We start from the raw sequence: 26,495 nt of genomic DNA, 5'->3' as shown, positions 1-26,495 counted from the left end.
ACAGTGCTGGGCTTCCCTAACCACGTGGGAAGTGGTTCCTTATGGTACAAGGGTGGGATGGGCAACGTTAGAAGGGGCTGGCAGAGCACAATTGGACTTCACCATGCAAGGTGTTTTTCTTTTGTAGATAACACTTATGTTTCCAGTTCTGATAACAATGAAGATGTGTTAGTTACAACAGAGCCAATTCCAGTAATTTTCCACCAAATCGCTACAGGTAATCTTATGTCCTGAGTGTTTCATCAAGTTCATGTTTTGTGAGGAAAGGCGTTGCCTGTACTTAAAGGGAGATATGTTAATGTTTGTACAGTTTGCTATTTTCTCACAGTCTTGCTGTAGTAAATTGTCCTACATTTCAGAACAGAAATCTGCCCACTTGCTTAAAACTTCACTAAATCTTCACCATTGGGGATGAAACAGTATAACTACCATTGCCTCTGGTGAATTATTTCAGGAAATTTCAAACAAAATGGTTCAGCTGTTTCACTAAATTAGACTATAGAAAAAATATTTTTTTTTTCCCCAGTGATTTTGGGAACCTCTTCATTTGAAATTATTTCCATACCTTCAAAAAGTATTTGATCAATGAAAGGGCATGCTTTTCAGACATCTAGGCACATTTATACAATATATAAACAAGATTTGTGCATACTCCATAGAGATTTTTTTAGATTTTAGCAGCCAAATTCCCTGATGATTTCAGACTGCAGGAGAAATTGCATAGAGCAGCCTTAATTCTGGCAATTCTTCAGGTAGGAACACTTGACTTTTTGCAAACTCTTTAGTATTACAATACTTTAGGGCTTTTTTTGCATAACGCAGAATTACTTTGAATTTATCTGGAAAACCATTATGTTCTTCAGTCTCTGATCTCATTTATACTGATGTAAATAAAAAATAATTTTATTATTTTATTTAAGTCAGTGGAGTAGCACCCAAACAAAAACTGGCCATTATAGTAAGAAGTTTAAGATAAATTTTACTTGCAAACATTTCTGTAATTTAAAAAGAAATAAAGCCTGTAATTTAAAATAGAATAAAAACCTAAATCTTATATAGAAGATTATCTGATTCAGTTTTGCTGAGGGATTTTGAATTTTTTTCTTTTATGTAGTATACAAAATTAACGAATGGCACGGAAGTGTAAATTACAAAATGGGAAAAACAAATCTCCTGGATGGACCAGCTGAGTTTCATTTCACAATTAAAAATATGTGTCTTCTGAGATGTTTGGCCTTCTTAATTTTAGACTGTTGTATTGTAAACTCTCTGGTGCTTTTCATATCTGTAACTTTTTGTTCCTTATTTGTTCTACTACTCCAAGTATTTCAAGTCTGCATATGCAAAATTGTTTCACATTTTTCACATATGTTCCCTATTTTCCCATTTCTTTTAAGCATTAAGAAAAACCAGTGATGTCAACTATTGCTTATCCATAAAATCAAAATTACAGAGGGAGAATGGAGAGGTATGTATTTCTTGTATGTATATTTTAACAAGTTATTTTAAGAAACAACAGAAAATAATAAAATATGAATATTTACCATAGATTTCCTATCAAATCTATGCTTACCCAAACTGTAGGTTTACACATTTTGTGAGTGTAGTTCTCTGGGTTTCATACATGGATTAACTGGTGAATCACTTGGGATAGGAATGCTCCCATCCTATGAGATATGGTTTTGACGTTTTATTTTATTTTTTGTTCAGTGGTGGCATAGACCTTGTCTGCCCTAAAAATACAGCTCTCCTGGAGAAGTAGATCACGATGCCATTACCTTTTAACCTAGTCTTGCACATAGGACCACATCCCATTTATTAGCTCATTGCTTCTTCATGTGGCCTACAGCAGTCCTGCTGGAGTCTCTGGACCTCTGCATGACACTATTCACCATAAGTAGCATCTGGAGTATTAAGTCCTTCCAGTCACAGCTGTATTTGTGCTGTACCTCTGGCATGGGTCTCTGACCAGTCTCACTGAGACATTAACTCAAGAAAGGAGTGGCACTAGTGTAAGGTATACAGGTGTTGACAGTGTTGTGAGCTCAAAGAAAGTACCACATAGGCTCCCACCCAAAGAAAGAAATTGAGCAATGTATTGAGAATTCAAGTGCTTGACTTAGACTTCCTTTGGTAAGGGTGGTTGCTTTGTTTGGAATACTTGTTTCTTGACTACTGCTTTTTAGGCTCCCATTTGTATTTGATCCTGGAAAAGCATGCTCAGATACGATAATGGATATGGTTCGGTTTTTTGTAGATGAAACCTAATTTGATGTAAAAAGCTGCACTGGAAATATTTTGCTTCGGCTGCCTCATAATTGTATTCAGTGCTCTGTAAACATTAGAAATTCAAGCACAATAAGAATTTACCCTTTTGATTAAAAGCCTGAGATACAGTTAACTTCTATGGGACAGAGTTTGAGCTTTTATTTATTTTTCCAGTTGAATGAGGTACTTAAGTATGAAAGTACTGAAAAAAGCCTTTAAATAAAAGACTGACCATTTATGTTGTCTAGACAGTTAGAGGTTTTGGTTAGAATAGGATGGGTTTGTCACTATTGTAGTATGAGAGTTTGTTCTCTTTGCTTTGCATTGAATTTTTGTTCAGTTGAGTTCTCTTTCAACACAGACTTCCCCTTGAGCTAAGTTTATTATAAAAAAGACAACCAAAGTCACTTTGTTTCTTTTCAGTAAAGTAGAAGCAGAAATTATTATTATGCCTCATCTTAGAAAATTGCCATGAAATCATCTGAAATACAATTTTTGTTCTATGTATACATACAGTAAATTTAGAGACAAAGGTAAGGAAATGGGATTAGAATGTCTGACCATAGAAATTGGTGATAAGACTATATTTGACATTTATGAATATATGGGATTTAGGGGTAACTTCTAATCTTTGATTCATACATAGAATCGTAGAATCATAGGATAGTTTGGGTTGGAAGGGACCTTTCAAGTTTATCTAGTCCAACTTCCCTGATTTCTATTCCATTATGGTAGTTCTGTGCAGGACATAAATAAAAAATATACAATAAATACATCACGTTCAGGTTGAAGAATTATGATTTTATTATTATTATGAGTTTATTTGAACTTTTCTGGCAACAGGCTGATACTTCTGTTAAAAGCAATAATTAAGCAGCAGTGTGTCAGAGTTTTTCACAGAAAGGAACTTAAGAGATTCCATGCTCAGGCTTGAATTATTTCCTTAAACTATTAGAATCTGATTTACCAGAATAAAGTAAAGTAAATTCTTTTTAGGTCACTGAAATGCCAAATGAATTAAGTCCAGAACCTCTCTTGGTGGGTAAATTATGCTTTGTTTAGCAGAAGTACAGAGTGAAGTATCCCTGCATAGTCTACTGAATTCTCCAATTCCATAAAATACCACACTGTGTCTGTACCTAGACAAAGTATTATTTCTCCAACATATATTCAGGGTGTTTTTATGTATCTAGTTAGTGGGTGCTTGTTTTGTCTGAGATCTCTTAATAAAGGGTGCTTAGAGCTTCTTTGTAAAAACATAATTACTGTAGTTATAATTAGAACTATAAATGCTTGTATCATTGTTAACTTTCCTTTTCCATTAAGGAGTCACAGCACAACAGCACAGTTGAAGAAGACTCTGAAGGAGATAATGACTCTGAGGAATTTTATTATGGAGGACAGGTAATGGAGGATATTTTTGCACAAGTTTCAAGAAATTAATATTTGAAAGCTTCTGTGGTTAATTCCATTATAAATTTATGATAATTAATTTCTTATGTTTATTTAACATAGAATAGAATGCCATGTGTATAATATGTAGTATTTTGTAGTAGAAGTATTGAATATGTTATACTGTATAATTATATCAAATTGAAAATAAGATAAGTTTTTTCTACAGTTGTAAAGCTGTAAGAATAGAAAAACCAAGTGCTCTTCAGGACATTTGAAAATAGAAGCCAGTTGCTTACTTCCAGGAAATAGATATTCACTCTTTAAAGCATATCCCATTATTGATAAAAATGGGAAGTCAGGCTGGATTCAAATCTGTTTCCTTCTGGAGGACTGCCATTTTGTAGTCAAGAGCACTGGAATTTAATGGTAAAAAGTTTGTTACAAAACAATTTTGACCTAGGCAATAGTCCATTGTTTTTCTGAGCTCTACAGTTAAATTCACCTTGAAAAATGCTGCATATTTTTAGATTAATGTACTGCTCTGTGTCTTTACTTCTTGTTCCCTCAGCAGAATTAGTTATTATTACATCGTCTTATGTGTTGGGAAATAAAATCTCTTCATATCTTTTCCTTTTACAATGTCAATAGAGTGCTTCACGCTGCTAGTCTCTTTATTCAGATTTTTCTTATCTTTTTAGTCTATTGCCCCAAAGGAATCATTCCTCACTCATGTTATTAGAACTGTTTATTTTGATGAACATTTTAATGAATTATGGTCGCTGTTTATGAAAGTTGTCACTGCCTCAGCCTTCAGACTGAAACCATCTGTGCCCTGGGTGTGCAGAACCGAGGCTGCAGGAGTGTGCCAGCAGTGCCAACTGATTGGGTCAGTGCAGAGAGCGTTGGATGCTGTTGAGCAGGACATCACCGAGCCTCTTCTCTTGCAGAGCCAACAGCGTGATGGGGTTTGAACACAAAATACATGTTGAGGTGCTTTATTCTAAAAAAAAGCATGCCCCTAAAAAGCTATTAAAAGTGATATTGAAACTAGAACTGAAAGAATGTATTTTCAGTGTCAGAAAATAACTGACATATGGGGTATTGACTCATGTTCACTTTAGAAATGACTGCAGGAAATGCCTCCCTTCAGCTGCTGACTCCTACGGCCCTGTGGATAACTGGGAAGGACTGTGTACGCATACTTCAGTGCAAAGAGTGATGTCTTATTTTAATTTGCCTGAAAAGAAAAATCTTCTGATTTTGCCCTGTAGTGATGAGTTGTGTGTACTGGCTTCATTTTTCAAATCTGCAGAAAGGGCAGTAACCTTAAGGTGAAGGAAAAGGCAGCAAACAGTTGAGAGTGCTTCTTGAACCAGCACAAATACATTTAGTAAAGGATGCCAGCCAGTGCCCAAATGAATGAATAAATATTAACACTGCCTATGCGATATGAACACAGAGCGCAGTAAATCATTTTGCAAGGTGTAAAAGAGCTGTGTAATAGGAAATACTGGTTAGAATTTAGTTGCCTTATATTTGAAGTGGAAACTACACTAATATTGCATTGTCATTTTTTAAGGTAGTACATTTAATTGAAGGAATGATAACTGGAAAAAAAGCAGTAAAGTTACAATTAAATCAGCAATAAAAATAAAATATCAGATGACTCTGAATGTCTTGAGTATAGAATACTCAAAAAGCATAATAAGGAGAAAAAACAAAAAACCCAAAGACATCACAGAAAGTATATTTAACAAGAGAGAAAAAAGGAAATTTTTAATTTAAAATTTCATGGTCAAAATGACAAAATTCTAAAGAAGAATTTAAAAAAAATGATTGAGGACTTGGTAAATAAATAGGAAATCAGATAATGAGCAAAGTCCCTTGAGAGATAAAAAGAACAGTCCTTTTTCAAAGAAATTGATTGTAAGAGTTAAGTGAGCACTAGGTGTATTGGAAAAACAAAGTAGTTGACTGTATATGTGGGAAACCAGTAAGGTAAGCTGCTTCGTTTGATACAAATGTGTGCTGTGCCCACAGAGAAAGGGGACAAAAATGGTAACTTTAGCAACTAGAGAGAATAGATGCTAGTGTAATTGTGTGCAATACACTTGGAAAAGGTGGAGGTCAAGGATAATTCTAACATTTCTAAGTGGTTACAGCTGGAAAGATGAGACCAACTGATGATTAAACAAGGAAAATGAGAAATGGCATTTGATGGGCAGTGAACAAGATATGACCTCTTGGTCATAAATTAAATGTTTGTATCTGCTTCCTAGGCACCTGCTTGTTGTAATCCTCCCTAAGGATTTAATGGATAAATACTTTAAAGTATCTAAATGATTCAATAGCCTAAGTCCTACTGATTTTCAATGGGTCATTATGTGGGACAACATAATCTGAATCAGGTCTCAGATTAAAAATTGAGACTTTCTAAACACAAACCCTTCAGACATAGCAAAGCTATCAGATTTTTTTAGCTTTTATATTCACTTTCTCTGAGACTCTTTGTTAATTCTTACTTTGAGTCTCTATCTTCTACATTTGCAAAAGAGAACAGGAGATTGAAACAGTACTACTACTGCCTTTGGCACTCTCTCTCCCTCTCTCTTGTGCTTCAGTTACAGCACATACTTGCAAATGCAGATATACAAAACTCTGGCAGTCTCCTCTGCGTACATCAGCATGTCTGTGGCACTAATTCAGGGATAGAAGATACCACACTGTGATCTTACAATTTGACAGAACACTGCTTTGTTTCCTTTTTGAGTTCATAACCTCTTACCATCAGAAAACAGATTGGAGAAAGCATTATGTTGATCAGTTCCATGTTCTGCATAGTGTTCCTTTTGTATTGTACTATTACTGATACAGAAGACTGCTTAAAAAAATGTGGTTTAGCACCAACAAAGGTGATGGTTGAACCACAGCCACGATTTGTGAAATGATTGCTGCGCTCTCTTTGGAAGCAGGACAGCAATTATTGATGCATCTTTAAAGAATTCATCTTTGAGTAATGAGCATGTAAAAAGGATTGGTTTGCTCCTACCTTAAGTCGAAAAAGAATTATAATAAAATTTTCTTCCTGTGCTCTTCTACTTGGGAAATTATTCTGACATGCCTGCCCAAACAAGGCAGGGATACTTGGCTTATACCCTTCTGGTCATGAATGTCACTGATATATCTGATAAATACATGCCCATGCTGTGCTGATGAATTCTGTGCCTTATATTTGAAGAATTCTAAGTCTAATCAAATTATTCTTTGCTAATTTTCACATGTAAGAAGTGATCAGCTGATTATTATTTTAATTCCATTGAAATTTATTTAATTAGATTGAAAAGTGCGTCTCTAGGTATGAGAGCTGAAAGTGTCACAGCACTGGTCTCCTACGGATTTGGATGTACAAATGGAAGAAACAGTACTGCAGTTAGATATGATTCTGCAATAGCAAGAATTCTCAGCAGAATTTCCTGTATAAGGATGTATATATGTCTAAAGGGATAAATTGCACTTTTGTGCTTTGCTCTCTGAATTTGTCAAAGGTGCAAGACAAATCCTACTTTCTGAATCTGTCCAAATCTAGGAAGTTCATCAACTTTTGTAGAATTATGGTCATTCTAATTGGTGTAAAGAAGTAGAATTAGGCTCACACAATCAGGCTCATATTGCTTAAAGAGAAAGTAGTAATAGACTTTTAACAGATTGTTACAAGTCTAAAAAGGTATTTTGATCCTTGTAGAAGATAGGAGTATATTAATTATTCTGACTTCATACAGCCCAACCAAACCAGCTCATAATTTTTCTTTATAGTGTAAGTACTAACATAACTGTTTCTACTTTCCATGCAGAATTTTAAAAAATGGGCATGATGCCTAAACACGTTTCTTTACATCTTCTCTGGTAAAATACTTAAAATGGAAAAGTGCTCTTTAATTATTTTTCTTTTTGATCTAATTGCATTGGTAGATAGAAAAGTCAAATACAGCCAATGAATAGGTTGAAAATGTAACTTAGATGACAAAACACTTGGTATATAGTATAGTCTCATGCTTCTCTTGTTGAGCCCAAGCCATTCTGTGTCTAAAATGTATGAGAGTGTGACAACAACCAAGAGGGAGCAAGCCTTTGACCAGTAGTGGTTGGTCTGGGATGCTACGACTGGGGAGACCTGGTTCTTCTCCTACTTACCAGTTTTAAAATGCACAAGTGGCCCAGAACAGACCCCAGGACAAGACAGGACAGAGGGATGAGTCCTTTGCAGCTTCTCTTCCCACAAACAAGAGTGGGACCCTATGGAATTTCGATGCAGAAGTGCCTGCTTTGCAAATCACATTGCTTAAGAGAGCTAAACCACCTCAGTGCTTCAGTTTATCAACAGTGTCCTTTCTGAGCATAGCATTAAGGAATCTTTATGCAGCATATTTTGCAGGGGGAACTTTCAAGAGGCTAGATTAGGTGCCAGTAATGAAATAATAACTCCTAGAATATTTTTTTTTTTCCGGTAGGTTAGCTATGATGGAGAACTTCACAAGCACCCACAGCTGGAAGCTGATTTGACAGCAGTGAGAGAGATCTATGGATCTAATGCAGTATCTCTCAGGTATGTCACTGACCCTTTTGTATTGTGGAACCTTTAATGTTTCGGAGATTGACTTCCATGTGGACCTTCCCTCACTGTGAACACACAAGTATCTTCTGATGATTTCTGTATATTGTAGCAAAAGAAAGGAGCACTACTGGTGAGCAATATTGCTGGTTTTGTTTTTTCTTTTTGTGGTTGAGTACAGATACAACTGGCTATGCTGAGAACACACCCTGGAAGCCTGTTCTAAAACATCATTGTCTTCTGTAGTTCAGTCGGTATTTGATCAGGCTACTGTATTTTCTTGAAAATTACTATTCAGCATTACTCTAAACCCTTGGTAAACTTGTTTTCTATCATATCCTGTCTTTTACCCTGGAGGCGAACAAGAGGAATGGTAAGAGATGTAGTAAATCTTTTCCTTAGGGAAAGATTCAAGGAATTGGATTTGTCTAGTTCTTCAAAAATAAAGCTGTTTGTAGATATGAGGAGTGATCAAATGTTCTCGATTGTCATCATGAGAGAGACAATAAGAAACTAGCTTTGTTAGCAACAAACAAGAATTTGATTAGATTTTAGGAAAGCTTTCTAATTGTGGAAAACAAAGTAGCCTACGAAGGGAAGTGGTGGAACCTCAGTCAAGGGTGGATTGCAAAAAGTAATTACACAAAAATTCTGTTGGGCATATATGAGTGTGCATGATTCTGCTGTAGGACATAGCTTATGATATTTTTAATATGCCTCAGGTCTTTTATAATGTCATTTTCCATCTATGTACTCTTCATAATTTCATAAAAATAACAGGTATGCAAAATGAAACAGACCTGTCAGATGTATTTCAAAGAAAATATCAAAGTTGTCATACAAACCAAGTAATAAAATACAGTGAAGATAATATCCTTAGACATACATATATTGCAAGTAACAATTCCCAATAACCTCTAAACAATAAGCTCTGTTATTTTAGTTTAAGAACACAGAGAGCATGTCAACAACTATGGTGTACTATACCTTTTCAAACTAAGTGGAAATTCATTACATTTCGAGGACCTGGGGAACTGAAATCCAAATAGTTGTATATGGGTTTAGGAAATCATAGAGTCATAGAATAGTTTGGGTTGGAAGGGACCTTTAAAGGTCATCTAGTCCAACCCCCCTGCAGTGAGCAGGGACATCTTCAACTAGATCAGGTTGCTCAGAGCCCCGTCCAACCTGACCTGGAATGTTTCCAGGGATGGGGCAGCTACCACCTCTCTGGGCAACCTGTTCCAGTGTTTCACCACCCTCATCGTGAAGAATTTCTTCCTTATATCCAGTCTGAATCTACCCTTGTCCTGTCACTGCAGGCCCTGCTAAAAAGTCTGTCCCCATCTTACTTATAAGCCCCTTTTAAGTATTGGAAGGCTGCAATAAGGTCTCCCTGGAGCCTTCTTTCCTCCAGGCTGAACAACCCCAACTCTCTCAGCCTTTCTTCATAGGAGAGGTGTTCCATGATCCCTCTGATCATTTCTGTGGCCCTCCTCTGGACCTGCTCCAACAGGTCCATGTCTTTCCTGTGCTGAGGGCTCCAGAGCTGGATGCAGTACTCCAGATGGGGTCTCACCAGAGCAGAGTAGAGGGGCAGAATCACCTCCCTCAACCTGCTGGCCATGCTTCTTTTGATGCAGCCCAGGATATGGTTGGCCTTCTGGGCTGTGAGCGTACACTGCCAGCTCACATCCAGCTTTTCATCCCCCAGTACCCCCAAGTCCTTCTTGGCAGGGCTGCTCTCAATCCCTCCATCCCCCAGCCTGTATTGATGCCAGGGGTTGCCCCAGCCCAGGTGCAGGACCCTGCACTTGGCCTTGTTGAACCTCATGAGGTTCACATGGGCCCATTCCTCAAGCTTGTCCAAGTCCCTCTGGATGGCATCCTGTCCCTCAGGCATGTCAACCATACCACTCAGCTTGGTGTCATCTGCAAACTTTCTGAGGATGCACTCGATCCCACTGTCTATGATACTGAAGAAGATACTAAATAGTACTCGTCCCAGTACAGACCCCCGAGGGACACCACTTGTCACTGATCTCCATCTGGATATTGAGCTGTTGACCACTACCCTCTGGATGCAACCATCCAGAAGTCCAGATAGATGACATTCATAGCTCTTCCCTTGTCCACTGATGTGGTCACTCCATCAGAGAAGGCCACTAGGTTGGTCAGGCAGGACTTGCCCTTGGTGAAGCCATGCTGGCTGTCTTGAATCACCTCCCTGTCCTCCATGTGCCATAGCATAGCTTCTAGGAGGATCTGTTCCATGATCTTCCCAGGCACAGAGGTGAGGCTGATAGGTCAATAGTTCCCAGGGTCCTCCTCGCTACCTTTTTTAAAATTGATGCAATGTTTTCCTTTTTCCAGTCTCCAGGGACTCCACCTGACTGCCATTTCCACCTGCTTGTGGCTATTCTTCAGAGACAGCTCTTCACACTCTATCCATTTCTTCATGTAGAGGGCAATGCCTCTGTCCTTCCTTCCTCGCCTGTCCCTTCTGAACAGTCTGTAGCCATCGATAGCTGCACTCCAGTCATGGGATTTGTCTCACCAAGTTTCAATAATGGCAACTAGGTCATAGCTTTCTAGCAGCATGGTGGCTTCCAGCTCCTCCTGTTTGTTGCCCATGCTGCATGCATTGGTGTAGAGACACTTGAGCTGGGCTGTCAGCTGTGTCACCCTCTTAGAGGAACACCTCTTAATTCCTTTGAGGTCTTTCACTGGTGTTTCCCTGCTGCTTCCTATTACCTCGGGAGCCCCTGGCTCATCTCTGTAAGACTTCAAGTGTGCTCCAGTGTACTCAGCATGTCTTGGAGCAACAGGCTGAGGGCCCTCGCTAGCACCCCATCCCTCTAACCTTATCGTGTCACCCCACAACTTGTCATGGGCAAGCCTGATATTACCACTCCCCCACTTCAAGTCTAGTTTAAACCCCTGTCAATGAGCCCTGCTAGCTCGTGAGCAAAGAATGAGACATTCAAGCAAATGAATGAGATAAATATTTAGCTGCCAAACTGATAACTATGAAATTGAGCATATCTTGATCATAGGCTCTCTCAGGCTACTGAAATTGAAACATTATATGTAACCTTTCAAAAACTTTAATGCATATAATTTATTGAGTCAGCTGTTTCATTGGAAGCATTGTGATCTCCTTGAGCTCACTGTAGTAGAAATTGGCATCTGTCATGGTTTAGCCCCAGCCGGCAACTAAGCACCACGCAGCCGCTTGCTCACTCCCCCTTCCACAGTGGGACGGGGGAGAGAATTAGGAAAAACCTCGTGGGTTGAGATAAACACGGTTTAATAGGACAGAAAGAAAGAAGGGAACAACAATGATAATACCAACAAAGGAATGTACAAGAACAAGTGATGCCCAATACAGCAATTGCTCACCACCCAGTGATCGACAGCCCGTCCCCGAGCAGCGATTTCCGCCCCCCGGCCAACTCCAGTTTATGTGCTGGGCATGACGTCGGATGGTAGGGAATATCTCTTTGGCCAGTCTGGGTCAGCTGTCCCGGCTGTGTCCCCTCCCAGCTTCCCGTGCACCCCCAGCCTGCTTGCTGGCAGGCCAGCACAAGAAGCTGGACTGTCCTTGACTGCTCAGCAACAACCCAAAACATCAGCACATTATCAACAGTTCCTCATCCCAAATCCAAAACACAGTCTCACACTAGCTTCTGTGAAGAAAACCAGCTCTATCCTGGCTGAAACCAGGACAGTATCCACCCCTTATTCCATACCATTTACGTCATGCCCAGGTCCTATACTTTTCAATACATTCCAATTATTCATTATTACTCTTCCTGTCTTTTAATATATACACACAGATATCACTTTCTTAGTCCATGGGCCATCACTTTAAAATGTCTGTGGAGTTCAGTCAGTCCATGACTCCGGGCTTCATCCATCATAGCAGTCTCTCAGGGCAGGGGAGATGGTATGTGGTGTTGGATTGTCATCTGGCACGGTCCATGTCCATGATCTGCAGGTCGAAGATGTCAGTCTCGAGGGATTTGTTGGGCGCAAGCTGCTGAAGCCAGTTCTGGTTCCATCACTGCTGCACATTGCTTGGTTTCAGTGAAGCTCATTCTTCATCAGTCTGGGTGATTCTTACTATAATACCATTGATATGGTAGATAGCAGCCATAGTAGTAATGTCATACTGAACAATTAACATAATACAATTCAAATCATTGACTGTTTTCACCCAAAATCAAGTCTCCTTGAGGTACACATCGGACTTCCCCATCCTTCCGCATTACCCACCAAGTGCACCCAGGTCCCTGGGCAAAGGCAATCCCACGAACGGGTTTGCCTTTGCCTAAGGCAGGAGTAACCCAGACTGTCTTCCCCAGCATGTTTCTCACATGCACCACAGGGACTTATCCCCTTCTACAGTACGTAGAAGTTTTGATTGGGCAGGGCCGGCTCTATTAGTAGATCCCCTAGCGTTGACTAACCAGGTGGCTTTGGCTAAATGTTTATCCCAATGTTTGAATGTCCCACCACCCATTGCTCTCAGTGTAGTCTTTAACAGTCCGTTGTATCGTTCAATTTTTCTGGAAGCTGGTGCATGATAGGGGATATGATACACCCACTCAATGCCATGCTCTTTGGCCCAGGTGTCTATGAGGTTGTTTCGGAAATGAGTCCCATTGTCTGACTCAATTCTTTCGGGGGTGCCATGTCGCCATAAGACTTGCTTTTCAAGGCCCAGGATAGTGTTCCGGGCAGTGGCATGGGGCACAGGGTATGTTTCCAGCCATCCGGTGGTTGCTTCCACCATGGTAAGCACATAGCGCTTGCCTTGGCGGGTTTGTGGAAGTGTGATATAGTCAATCTGCCAGGCCTCCCCATATTTGTATTTCAACCATCGTCCTTCATACCAGAGGGGCTTTAACCGCTTGGCTTGTTTGATCGCAGCACACGTTTCACATTCATGGATAACCTGTGCAATAGCGTCCATGGTCAGGTCCACCCCTCGATCCCGAGCCCATCTATATGTTGCATCTCTTCCCTGATGGCCTGAGGTGTCATGGGCCCACCGAGCTATAAATAATTCACCCTTATGTTGCCAGTCCAGATCCACCTGAGCCACTTCAATCTTAGCAGCCTGATCCACCTGATGGTTGTTTTGATGTTCTTCGGTGGCCCGACTCTTGGGTACGTGAGCATCTACATGGCGTACTTTTATGACCAGATTCTCTAGTCGGGCAGCAATATCTTGCCACAATTCAGCAGCCCAGATGGGCTTGCCTCTGCGTTGCCAGTTGCTCTGCCTCCATTGCTGTAGCCACCCCCATAGAGCATTTGCTACCATCCATGCGTCAGTATAAAGATAGAGTACTGGCCATTTTTCTCGTTCAGCAATATCTAAAGCCAGCTGGATGGCTTTCACCTCCGCAAACTGACTTGATTCACCTTGTCCTTCAGCCACTTCTGCAACTCGTCGTATAGGGCTCCATACAGCAGCTTTCCACCTTCGATGTTTGCCTACAATACGACAGGACCCATCAGTAAACAGGGCATATTGCCTTTCATTCTCTGGCAGTTCATTATATGGTGGAGCCTCTTCAGCACGCGCCACCTCCTCTTCTGGTGATATTCCAAAATCTTTGCCTTCTGGCCAGTCCATGATCACTTCCAAGATTCCCGGGCGATTAAGGTTTCCTATTCGAGCCCGCTGTGTAATAAGCGCGACCCACTTACTCCACGTAGCATCAGTCGCATGATGTGTAGAGGGGACCCTCCCTTTGAACATCCAGCCCAGCACCGGCAGTCGGGGTGCCAGGAGGAGCTGTGCTTCAGTACCAACCACTTCTGAGGCAGCTCGAACTCCTTCATATGCTGCCAATATCTCCTTTTCAGTTGGAGTATAGCGGGACTCAGATCCCCTATATCCTCGACTCCAAAACCCTAGAGGTCGACCTCGAGTCTCTCCTGGTGCCTTCTGCCAGAGACTCCAGGTAGGGCCATTCTCCCCGGCTGCCGTGTAGAGCACATTTTTAACATCTTGTCCTGCCCGGACTGGCCCGAGGGCTACGGCATGAACTATCTCCTGTTTGATTTGTTCGAAGGCTTGTCGTTGCTCAGGGCCCCATTTAAAATCGTTCTTCTTCCGGGTCACTTGATAAAGAGGGCTTACAATCAGACTGTAATTTGGAATATGCATTCTCCAGAAACCCACAATGCCCAAAAATGCTTGTGTTTCTTTTTTGCTTGTTGGTGGAGACATAGCTGTTATTTTGTTGATCACATCCGTTGGGATCTGTCGACATCCATCTTGCCATTTTATTCCTAAAAACTGGATCTCTTGTGCAGGTCCCTTGACTTTACTTTGTTTTATAGCAAAACCAGCTTTCAGAAGGACTTGAATTATTTTCTTCCCTTTCTCGAAAACTTCTTCTGCTGTGTTGCCCCATACGATGATGTCATCAATGTATTGTAGATGCTCTGGAGCTTCACCCTGTTCCAGTGCAGTTTGTATCAGCCCATGGCAAATGGTAGGGCTGTGTTTCCACCCCTGGGGCAGTTGATTCCAGGTGTATTGGACAGTCCTCCAAGTGAAAGCAAACTGTGGCCTGCACTCTGCCGCCAAAGGGATTGAGAAAAATGCGTTAGCAATATCAGTGGTGGCGTACCACTGGGCTGCCTTTGACTCCAGTTCATATTGAAGTTCTAGCATGTCCGGCACGGCAGCGCTCAGTGGTGGCGTGACTTCATTCAGGCCACGATAGTCTACTGTCAGTCTCCACTCTCTGTTAGACTTTCACACTGGCCATATGGGGCTGTTAAAGGGTGAACGAGTCTTGCTGATCACTCCTTGGCTCTCCAGCTGACGAATCATCTCATGGATGGGGGATCAGGGAGTCTCTGTTGGTGCGATATTGCTGCCGGTGCACTGTTGTGGTAGCGATCGGCACCTGTTGTTCTTTGACCCTGAGCAACCCCACCACAGAAGGGTCCTCTGAGAGACCAGGCAAGGTGGACAGCTGTTTAATTTCTTCCATCTCCAAGGCAGCTATACCAAAAGCCCACCGGTACCCTTTTGGGTCCTTGAAATACCCTCTGCTGAGGTAGTCTATGCCCAGGATGCATGGAGCCTCCGGGCCAGTCACAATGGGGTGCTTCTGCCACTCATTCCCAGTTAGGCTCACTTCGGCCTCCAGCACAGTCAGCTGTTGGGATCCCCCTGTCACTCCAGAAATACAGATGGGTTCTGCCCCTATATGGCTTGATGGCATCAGGGTACATTGTGCACCGGTGTCCACTAAAGCCTTATATTCCTGTGGGTCTGATGTGCGAGGCCATCTAATCCACACAGTCCAATAAACTCGGTTGTCCCTCTCCTCCACCTGGCTGGAGGCAGGGCCCCTCTAATCCTGGTCATAGTACTCGTTACCCACTTCTTGTAAATAGGAATCAGAAGTCCCTTCAAGAGGATCAGAGGTGTGATCAGCTCTTCTATTCTTTCTGGGAAGCTGCCCACTGGAAAGTGGAGCGACGATTTTTCTGGAGGAACCTGAACCCCCTTTTGTAATTGTTTTTCCTTGCAGCTCACGTACTCGTGCCTCTAGGGTCGAGGTAGGTTTTCCGTCCCACCTCCTCATGTCCTCTCCGTAGTCACGCAATTGAAACCACAGGGTAGCTCGTGGTGTGTATCCTCTATATCTTCTCTCTTGAGCAGAAGAGCGCTTACTCCTAATGGCTGAGACACTGGTCCGTACGGGTGGAGGGTAGGGCATATCCTCTTTGAATTGCCGGAACTCCCGGGACAGTTTCTCTACAGCAGAGACGCAGGCCCGTAGGGAGGAAGAGAGACTTTCTTCGTATTGCCGGAGCTGGCCAGCCAATTCATCCACCGTTGGTCTCTCTCCGTCTTTCCAGGCCATTACTGCTAATGAGTCGGCATATGATGATGGTGCACTCCGTACAAACTTCCGCCACATAGGTTGCGTGCAATTGACTTCATCTGGCTCTTCGGATGATTGTCCATTGTCCAAGTCACCATAAATCACTTCCAGCACAGCTAGCTCCCTCAGGTACTGGATACCTTTCTCCATGGTGGTCCACTTGCCTGGGTGACATAGAACATCTTCCTTGAAGGGATACCTTTCCTTCACACCCGACAGGAGTCGTCTCCAGAGGCTGAGGACTCGTGCACCTTTTCCAATAGCTTTGTCAATGCCCCCTTCCCTAGAAAGGGATCCCAGCTGCTTGGCTTCCCTACCCTCTAATTCCAGGCTACTGGCCCCATTATCCCAGCATCGGAGCAGCCAGGTGACAATGTGCTCACCTGGACGACGGCTGAAATCCTTTCTCATATCTCGCAATTCACTCAGGGATAGAGATTGGGTAGTTACCGTCTCTTTTATGAGTTCTTCCTCTTCCTCCTCTTCAAGCGATGACTCGCTCTCTTCCCTCTTCTGTCCTTGTGATGGCCCTGCTTCAGAGCACTCTGCCTCCTCACTCTCTTCCTCTGGCTCCTTCTTAGCAGAATCTTCCTCCTCCCTTACTAAACGAGCTGACTTCCACTTCCAAGATTTCTTCTTTTGTACAGGGGCAACTGATACCGGGATGGGCTGGTTCTCTGGTTCAGCTGCAACAGTCTGAGTAGCTACAGTGCCCGTTGCAGGGGTTGGAGTAGTCACAGTGCCTGCCACAGGGGTTGGAGTAGTCACAGTGCCTGCCACATTGCCATCAGACCCAGAGAGCCTCTCTCCCCTTTGCATAGTGTTAAATAGAGCTCGGTAGGCATGGGCCAGGCCCCAGCACATTGCAATGATTTGTGTCTCCTTGGAGCTGCCAGGCTGACAGCATACTTCTTCCAAATATTCTGCTAGTTTATCAGGATTCTGCACTTGTTCGGGAGTGAAGTTCCAAAACACCGGAGGTGCCCACCGCCCCAGGCATTTGCCCATGCTGTTCCACACACCCTGCCATTCATAACTATCCAGCCTTGGGGCAGATCTCCGGGTGATATTCTTAAATTGCTTGCCAACCTTAGACAAAACCGAAACAATGTTCCCCAGAAGTAGCAATAGAGGTATTTTAACTACCCAAGGGTATTCAAAATACGGAAAAATTATTGTGATGAAGGAGGAAATGTTATGATAGAGGGTAGCAAAGGTACCATTCTGCATTTCCTCCATAAAAAGCCTTTCAGAGACAGAAGTATAATTGCTAATCGTCTCCACAAGACAGTAGCCAAAATACAGTAACGGCTTTAGTACAGAGCTCAGATGATACCACATTAAGCTCAAGGTCAGTGTTCTAAAAACAAAATTCACAGGCGAGACATTACTAATCATTGCAGAGTACAGCAGCCTGCAGAAACCAACACCGATCCTTAACATGTACAGCAAAGACGAGAGCATGATGCAAATCAAATAAACTGATATTGTGACCTGCAACCGTTATTATCTCAAGCCTCGTGCCCCACGTTGGGCGCCAAAAAGGACTGTCGTGGTTTAGCCCCAGCCGGCAACTAAGCACCACGCAGCCGCTCGCTCACTCTCCCTTCCACAGTGGGACGGGGGAGAGAATTAGGAAAAACCTCGTGGGCTGAGATAAACACGGTTTAATAGGACAGAAAGAAAGAAGGGAACAACAATGATAATACCAACAAAGGAATGTACAAGAACAAGTGATGCCCAATACAGTGATTGCTCACCACCCAGTGATCGACAGCCCATCCCCGAGCAGCGATTTCCGCCCCCCGGCCAACTCCAGTTTATGTGCTGGGCATGACGTCGGATGGTAGGGAATATCTCTTTGGCCAGTCTGGGTCAGCTGTCCCGGCTGTGTCCCCTCCCAGCTTCCCGTGCACCCCCAGCCTGCTTGCTGGCAGGCCAGCACAAGAAGCTGGACTGTCCTTGACTGCTCAGCAACAACCCAAAACATCAGCACATTATCAACAGTTCCTCATCCCAAATCCAAAACTCAGTCTCACACTAGCTTCTGTGAAGAAAACCAGCTCTATCCTGGCTGAAACCAGGACAGCATCTATGGCTGCTTTTGGCATGTGGAAACCTTTCATGCTTTTTCCACTCTGTTGCAGTTGAAAATATTCATAAATTCTTGGAAATGACAAATACAGCATTAAGCATTTAGTTTAATCTCTCTCCTGCAGCTCCACTTTTGTGACTGCAACAAGTCTTTCTGACCGTGACACCCACCAAGATGCATATTTCCTAGACAGTTGACCCTCTTTTAGTAGTCTTCTGCTGTCAGTCAACTATACATATAAAAGGGAAATTCCTATACCTGCATGCTTTTCACCACTGCCCTTTGAAATCTGGCCACCAAAGCCATGAGAAAGCCCTCTGGACCGACTGATCCAAACTCTTCAGTATCTATTTACTTTTCTTATGCATTGATTGACAAAGGACCTCTGGGAGCTTCAAAATCAAGATGTGTTCTTGGAGCTATTGTAGGCAACAGATCATAAGCTTCAGGCGCTGGAAAGCAACCATGATTTCTTTCTCCCTTTCAGCTTGGAAAAGTAAAACTAGAGTCAGCATCATGTGTCTAAAATCAATTTTCTATGATGGTAATGGAGTGGGGGCAAAAGGGATTTCAGTGAGTATGGAAATTCCACAGTTGTAACTTACTTTTATCCTTTCTTCCACTAATATTTCTTTGTGTAGTTAGTTCAACTACGTTTCTGTTTAATTTATAAAATTATGCCAGTTCACACAGCCTTTTGAATCTCGGTCATGTGAGTAATACCAGCCTGCATTCATAAATATTACTTGTGAGTTCATAGCAATCTGTTCTTTGGATCTTCTGGAAAATTTACAAAAAAATCTGAGGCCACTGCTGTATAGCATAGTGGCTAAGCCATTCAGTAGGTGGAGAATTTCACTGTTTCAAAGTCAGGTCTTCAGTGAGCTGTAGGAGGTCAGCAAGTGCCTGTATGGGTCTGGGTGAGCAGACTCTGGAGCAACCATAACAGTGTCTGGGAAGTGTCCAGGTAATGCAACCCTGGTCAACTGTTCACCTGCCCCACGTGTGCCATGCGTGGATGCGTCTGATCTAGAGAGAGACTTTGGGTTTGACCTTACCAGAAAGAACTACTGGGATGCTGAGGTTTGGTGGAAGGGGTTCCCTCCAAAAAATTTCACAAGAGGTCAAGCCATTTCCAGTGCAAGCTGGGCCCTACCATGGGCTGAGAGGCCACTTTGTTAGGAGATATTTTTGTATTTCAAAATTGCCTTAACTTATTTATGCACAGCTGCTACTGTGCACTGTCTTAGTCTAGTTTAATAGAAAAACATGGAAGTCATGAGAACAAGCATATAAATGCAGTGTAAAGCAGAAACCTATTGACTAGAAACTAATTTGTGAAAAATTGAGAGTGATTGCACTTTTACAGAATTGTCCACTTAAGTAATTTAAATGAAAAGGAAATTAATTTTTTATTTAGGTATGAATGAGTATTTTCTAGCCCTATTTTTCAAAAGTCTTCAAGTATGTTGGGGGAGGGCAATCAGAATGAGTCAGAAAATAAGAGGCCGAAAAGTCACACTTTAAATGTAAGATTTCAGATGGCAATGAAACACCTATGAACATAAGTTAAATCTGCACCTTGGGGATTCCAACAATACTACATGTAACAGATAAAATAAGGTAACTATTGCCTTAAGCACATTACAGGGCAATTTTTATGTTTTGACAAACAAATTATTGAATGTATGAAGCAATACCACAGGTATAATAGGCCACCCTCTAGGCTATGTTGTATTTGTCTTCAATGATTTATCTTAAGCTCCTCCTTAAGTTGCTGGCTGTTAACCTAAAATACTTTTGAAAAATAAATAGGGTTTTCTTTTGTCATAAATAGGAGCAGCATGTGACCATTATTGTTTTCTTGATTTATTTGTGCAATATGTGAGACAAAAATACATAGCAGCAATGGAGAGAGTAGTGGGGGGAATTGATAGAAAAAAGATTTAGCCTATTTAAGCAAGATCTACTGAAAGAATGTTTCAGTGCAGCAGACAGTCACCCGCTGGGAATATTGATCCAATCTATGTAAATGTGTATTTTATCACCATTCTGATTTTACAGACAAGATTATCCTTTATAAAATCTTCTAAGTACTTCTGGGCTGAGGAGTATCTTAAAGAGCTCTAATGTAATTCTTTCCTTTCAGGGAATATGGAGCCATTGATGATGTAGATATTGATCTGCATATTGATGTTAGCTTTCTTGATGTAAGTAATCTAATCACAGGATTACATAATGAACATTAATAACCATTTAATTCTGCTACACATCAGACTCTCTAGAAAACCACTGAAACGTTCCTTTTTCAGAGGCTTGATCTTCACAAGCGCCTGTCACATTGATTGCTACTCAGTGGAAAGGTTTCCTTTTCCTTTTATGATCACATTGTTAAAATGTTTTGTAGGCTTTTATTTACTGCATATGTATTTCCTTCCAAACATGCTTTGTGAATGGTAAATGTTTTAACTGATATAAATGAAATACTTTTTGCTGTCCTAGACATTAGTTAGGTGAAAGCACTTCATAGAGTCCTCGAGGGAAGACCTTGGCTGGAGCTTTCCTGTGTGTTTCTCAGCATCTGCAGCTGATTAGGGGGAGGCTTGAGTGGGAAAGGAGACAGGACAGTGGTGCTGTGAACTGGCAGCATGACTTCTGTAACAGTTATGCTGTCATTAACTCCACACTCACACCTCACCTCATCTGTGCAGTAACTTCCTGTTCTCTAGATGCAGAATGAAAACTAGTGCTTTTAGGGGCATCATTAGCTTTTGCACAGTTATGTCATATTCTCGGGTCAGCACAGCACATAAGTTCAGACTCTTCTAAAACTTAAGAAAATCTGATCATACCTTGAATTATTTTAATCAGTCTTAAGAAGGAGCAAATGTTTCCTTTGCCCTATGTTATGGGATGAGTTTCCTTTCCATCTTTATTTGCTCCTTTGCTTCTCAGCTTTGAAACCGTATCTCTTGATAGGTGGGAACATGTCTGCCTGCACTGCAGATGTAGTGTTGTGTAGAAACCTGGGCTCAGTTTAAATGAGCATGCTCAAGAACTGGAAGCAGTCTAACACTGCTCTTAGGGGCATCAGCAGGCAATAGTTTGTCCTAATTCTCAAGTTTAAAGTTGGAATAGATATTCCACGACTGGGTAAATGGATGGATGGTGTTTATAACAACCCTAAGGTAGACTGACAAAATGCAACAGTTCCTCATGATGGCTAATGGTGTCTGTTGTTTTCTTTTTATCTTGAACTAGGAAGAGATCGCTGTGGCTTGGGATGTAATTCGCACAGAGCCTATAATAGTGCGATTGCACTGTTCGCTTACACAGTACTTAAACGGTCCAGGTTAGTCACCTGTGTATTCTTCATGTTCCTTGTATGGTGTCTCAATCTGAGCCATGTACTAGGTGATAGATACTCATTCACTGCCAAATCTTTGACCCTGAATGTGCTTAAATCTACTGCTGAGAGCCATCCTACTGGTTTGAAATTATGCTTACATATATTTGCATGGCTAGGCCCTCAATAATGATGTGGGCATCTAGTTTAAACTTTCATAGGTTGAGTTTTGGAACTTGTTTTCTTGATATCCTTTGAAATGCAGCTGCTTCCCCTAGGAACCAGGGGTTAAGGAATAAAGATCGACAGTTTCTAATATGTGATTTCCCAATTTTGGAAATCGGGGATCATCTTCACAGATGCAGATATCACTGATAAGGTATACATACATAGATCTGTGCAGCACATTAATATGCCCTTTTTTATGCACCTTCGAAGAATTGGGCAATGGTAATTATCCTGCCAGCTTCTGATTTCTGTATGACTCTCTGAACTCTGGGGATCTTTAAATTTGAATGAGAATTTTAAATGTTATATTGGCATCCTACTCTCTGGTTGTTATGATAGTAGAACTTTCTCATGAAAGTAAAAATGGTCAAAATCATGAAGAATCAACTGAGATTGAAGGTTTGGAAATATTCATATGCAAGAGTCAACTTCAGATATATTTTTACAATGGAAAGTCAGAACTATGTGTAATTTGGATCATAACTTGCCTGGCTTTGGAGGCTTCCAGTGCAAGCTGTCAGTTCAGGCAGGGAGTATTTGTGGGAGAATTCTGCCTCTGGAAAATGAATAGATATTTCCAGTCATAATACATTTAGCAAATTCTGTCCCAATAAGCTATTTTTATAGGATATGTTGTCTGCTGTTTCTAACTATAAGGTATATTCTGTTCATTCAAATAAGCATTTCGTTACATCATTCATTCTTTTTTTTTGCTTGACTTTGGTCTTTTTGTCAGTATTTTATTGCTTCAATCTTTTTTGTAAAAATGCAGATATTAAAATATGTATTTGCCATAGCAGGTAGCAGTGTTAGTATTCAGAATACTTCTATCAATGTAATTTAAAAAATAAAAAAGTGCAGCAAATGAGAGAGTGAAGTGTGAAGAGCAATGTGCATTAAGAAATGATCTAGTGAAATGAGAAGTAACAACAAGATATCTTCTGCACCATTAACAAGGTTAAAACAGGAAGCTTAGTTCCTAGTCCTGCAGCTGACTGACTGTTGGAGTGCCTGAGTACTGAGAAAGGCAAGATCAGGGCCAGAGGCATGTGCTTCACTGCTACTGGTTTTATGAGCTCAGCTGCTGTTGCAGCCATGTTTGTTTATTTACCAGAAAAGGACAATGAGATCCACCATCTTTTGTGTTAACAAAACCTTTTCTCTGTGTATTCCTCTTCCCCCTTAATTTTATGTTGTTTTGAGACTACTGGGCCATAACTTTATGCTACATATTTTTCTCCTATAGTACTTTCTGTTCATTGATAAAAGAAACAGAAATGCAGTATATTCCAAGCTTCTATAGGTATGTTGGTGATAAAAGGAAGACTAGTGAGAATGTGGGCCCTCTCCAGAAGGAAATAGGAGATTTGGTTACCTGGGATATGGAGAAGGCTGAGGTACTCAATGACTTTCTTGCCTCAGTCTTCACCAGCAAGTGCTCAAGCCACACCACCCAAGTCGCAGAAGGCAAAGGCAGAGACTGGGAGAATGAAGAACTGCCCACTGTAGGAGATCAGGTTCAAGACCATCTAAGAAACCTGAAGGTGCATGAGTCGATGGGACCTGATGAGATGCATCCATGGGTCCTGACAGAACTGGTGGAAGAATTTTCTAAACCACTCTCCATCATATTTCAGAAGTCATGGCAGTCCGGTGAAGTTCCCACTGACTGGAAAAGGGGAAACATAGCCCCCATTTTTAAAAAGGGAAAAAAAGAAGACCTGGGGAACTACGGGCCAGTCAGTCTCACCTCTCTGCCCAGCAAGATCATGGAGCAGATCCTCCTGGAAACTATGCTCAGGCACATGGAAAATAAGGAGGTGATTGGTGACAGCCAATGTCGTGGTTTAGCCCCAGCCAGCAACTAAGCACCACGCAGCCGCTCGCTCACTCCCCCACGGTGGCACGGGGGAGAGAATTGGAAGAGTAAAAGTGAGGAAACTCATGGTTTGAGATAAAGACAGTTTAATAGGTAAAGCAAAAGCCGCGCACACAAGCAGAGCAAAACAGGGAATTCATTCACTACTTCCCATCAGCAGGCAGGTGTTCAGCCATCTCCAGGGAAGCAGGGCTCCGTCACGCGTAATGGTTTCTTGGGAAGACAGACGCCATAACGCCGAACGTCCCTCCACCCCTTCCTTCTTCTTTGTCCCAACTTTATATACTGAGCATGACGTTATATGGTATGGAATATCTCTTTGGCCAGCCTGGGTCAGCTGTCCCAGCTGTGTCCCCTCCCAGCTTCCCGTGCACCCCCAGCCTGCTCGCTGCAGGCCAGCACGAGAAGCTGGACTGTCCTTGAGTACTTAGCAACAACTCAAAACATCAACACCTTATCAACATTTTCTCATCCCAAATCCAAAACATAGCCTCACGCTAGCTTCTATGAAGAAAATTAACTCTACCCTGGCTGAAACCAGGACATTATCCACCCCTTATTCCATACCATTTACGTTATGCTCAGGTACCACACTATCCAATATAACCTCATTAACCACCACCACCCCTTCCCATCCTTTAATATAATACACAGATTATCATCCCCTTAGTCCATAGACTTCCCTCCAAAATGTCCGTGAAATGTCTGCTGAGTTCATTTAGTCCATGACTTTGGGCTCCATCCCTTATGGTGGTCACTCAGGACAGGCGAGGTGGGGTGTTGCATGGAGTTACTGGGCACCAAAGCCAGCTCAGGTCAGGTCACTGCTGCACTGGCACTGCTTCTTGTAAGGCTTGTCCTCCATTCGTTCAGGTGGTTCCTGCTATAGTAGTTCCTATAACATGCAACTCAAATCATGGGTTACAACAGTTTAAAGGTATTTCCATTACAGTCTCCACCCCTGGGCCCTTTGTACTGGACCATAGGGTTTAACATTGCAATGAACTCCTCCCCTTGCCCCTGCTCCAGCTTGGACTTATCCACAGACTGCAGTCCCTTCCATGAGCCACAGTCTCCAGGGGTATATCTGCTGCGGCATAGATTTATCCATAGTTGCAGTCACTTCGAGGTGCACCTGCTCCAAAACGGCCGTCTCCACAGGCCACACTACCTCCAGAGATAAATCTGCTCCAACGTGGCCTTACCCATAGTTCCAGTTCCTCCAGCAATATACCTGCACTGTTGAGGGCTTCTCCATGGCCACACACTTTGAGGTGCTCCAAGCATGACCTCATGCACAACCAATAATGCTTCAAGGTGCACCTGCTGCAACATAGACTTATCCACAGCCACAGACGCTTCGAGCTGTACCTTCTTCAGCGTGGACTTATCCGTGTGCCACAATCCCATCAGAGGTATACCTGCTGCAGCACAGACACAACCATGGCCACAGATGCTTCGAGGTATACCTGCTCCTGGCATGGGCTTACGCATGGTCACAGACGCTTCGGGGTGTCCTGCTCCCACATGGACTCACCCACAGGTCACAGTCCCTTCGACTCGAGTTCACAGTGGAGTTCCAGCCTATTCAGTACAGCAACACAGGAAAAAAACCAGCATTACCCCGGCCATCTGCCAGCCCAGGCCCAAGGCCATATTGCTGTTATCAGAATCTTCCCAGGCACAGCAGAGTCAGACGATCAGCAGTACAGCAGCAGCGAAAGCACAAAGCAGCCACTAACGAGCACTGGACGCTAATACATGCAGGGAAGGCAAACCCATGGCAAGCACAGGGGCCTGGCAATTAATGGCTAAGCAGCAATAACAGCTATAAATTCTATCATCTAGCACATTCCAATCAAACTTGTCATTATCTCAAACCCTTCGAGCCCCACGTTGGGCGCCAAAAAGGACTGTCGTGGTTTAGCCCCAGCCAGCAACTAAGCACCACGCAGCCGCTCGCTCACTCCCCCACGGTGGCACGGGGGAGAGAATTGGAAGAGTAAAAGTGAGGAAACTCATGGTTTGAGATAAAGACAGTTTAATAAGTAAAGCAAAAGCCGCGCACGCAAGCAAAGCAAAGCAAGGAATTTGTTCACCACTCCCCATGGGCAGGCAGGTGTTCAGCCATCTCCAGGGAAGCAGGGCTCCGTCACGCGTAATGGTTTCTTGGGAAGACAGACGCCATAACGCCGAACGTCCCTCCACCCCTTCCTTCTTCTTTGTCCCAACTTTATATACTGAGCATGACGTTATATGGTATGGAATATCTCTTTGGCCAGCCTGGGTCAGCTGTCCCAGCTGTGTCCCCTCCCAGCTTCCCGTGCACCCCCAGCCTGCTCGCTGCAGGCCAGCACGAGAAGCTGGACTGTCCTTGAGTACTTAGCAACAACTCAAAACATCAACACCTTATCAACATTTTCTCATCCCAAATCCAAAACATAGCCTCACGCTAGCTTCTATGAAGAAAATTAACTCTACCCTGGCTGAAACCAAGGGCAAGTAGCGTCTGACAAATTTGGATGGGGCTACAGTGCTGATAGATAAGGGAAGAGCAACTGGTGTCATCTACCTGGACTTGTGCAAAGCATTTGACACTGTCCCACACAACATCCTCGTCTTTAAATGGGAGAGACATGGATTTGACGGATGGACCACTCAGTGGATGTTGTGGTTTAACCCAGCAGGTAGCTACAACAACTACACAGCTGTTTGCTCACCCTCCCCACCCAGCGGGATGGGGAAAGAAT

The 26,495-nt window shown here is 42.6% G+C and overlaps 1 protein-coding gene across 2 annotated transcripts in view; it reads left to right on the top strand.

Annotated features, from left to right (window-relative positions):
- The window catches only part of LOC309415234 (protein mono-ADP-ribosyltransferase PARP8-like), a gene marked incomplete at both ends in the record, with an annotated part of 160,073 nt that overhangs the window by 83,625 nt on the left and 49,953 nt on the right, over positions 1-26,495 (top strand). For both annotated transcript variants that reach the window (XM_082012690.1, XM_082012689.1), the window contains 6 exons: positions 128-217; positions 1,398-1,468; positions 3,595-3,672; positions 8,172-8,266; positions 20,442-20,502; positions 21,554-21,644. In XM_082012690.1, the coding sequence (XP_081868816.1) occupies positions 128-217; positions 1,398-1,468; positions 3,595-3,672; positions 8,172-8,266; positions 20,442-20,502; positions 21,554-21,644 (486 nt within the window). The remainder of the gene's footprint in view (positions 1-127; positions 218-1,397; positions 1,469-3,594; positions 3,673-8,171; positions 8,267-20,441; positions 20,503-21,553; positions 21,645-26,495) is intronic.

The sequence above is a fragment of the Phaethon aethereus genome, assembly GCF_964289735.1.
Source record: "Phaethon aethereus genome assembly, chromosome: W".
In the NCBI taxonomy this organism is placed as follows: Eukaryota; Metazoa; Chordata; class Aves; order Phaethontiformes; family Phaethontidae; genus Phaethon; species Phaethon aethereus.
The sequence above is the reverse complement of the archived record's forward strand: the minus strand, read 5'-3'. Positions and strand labels throughout refer to the sequence as shown.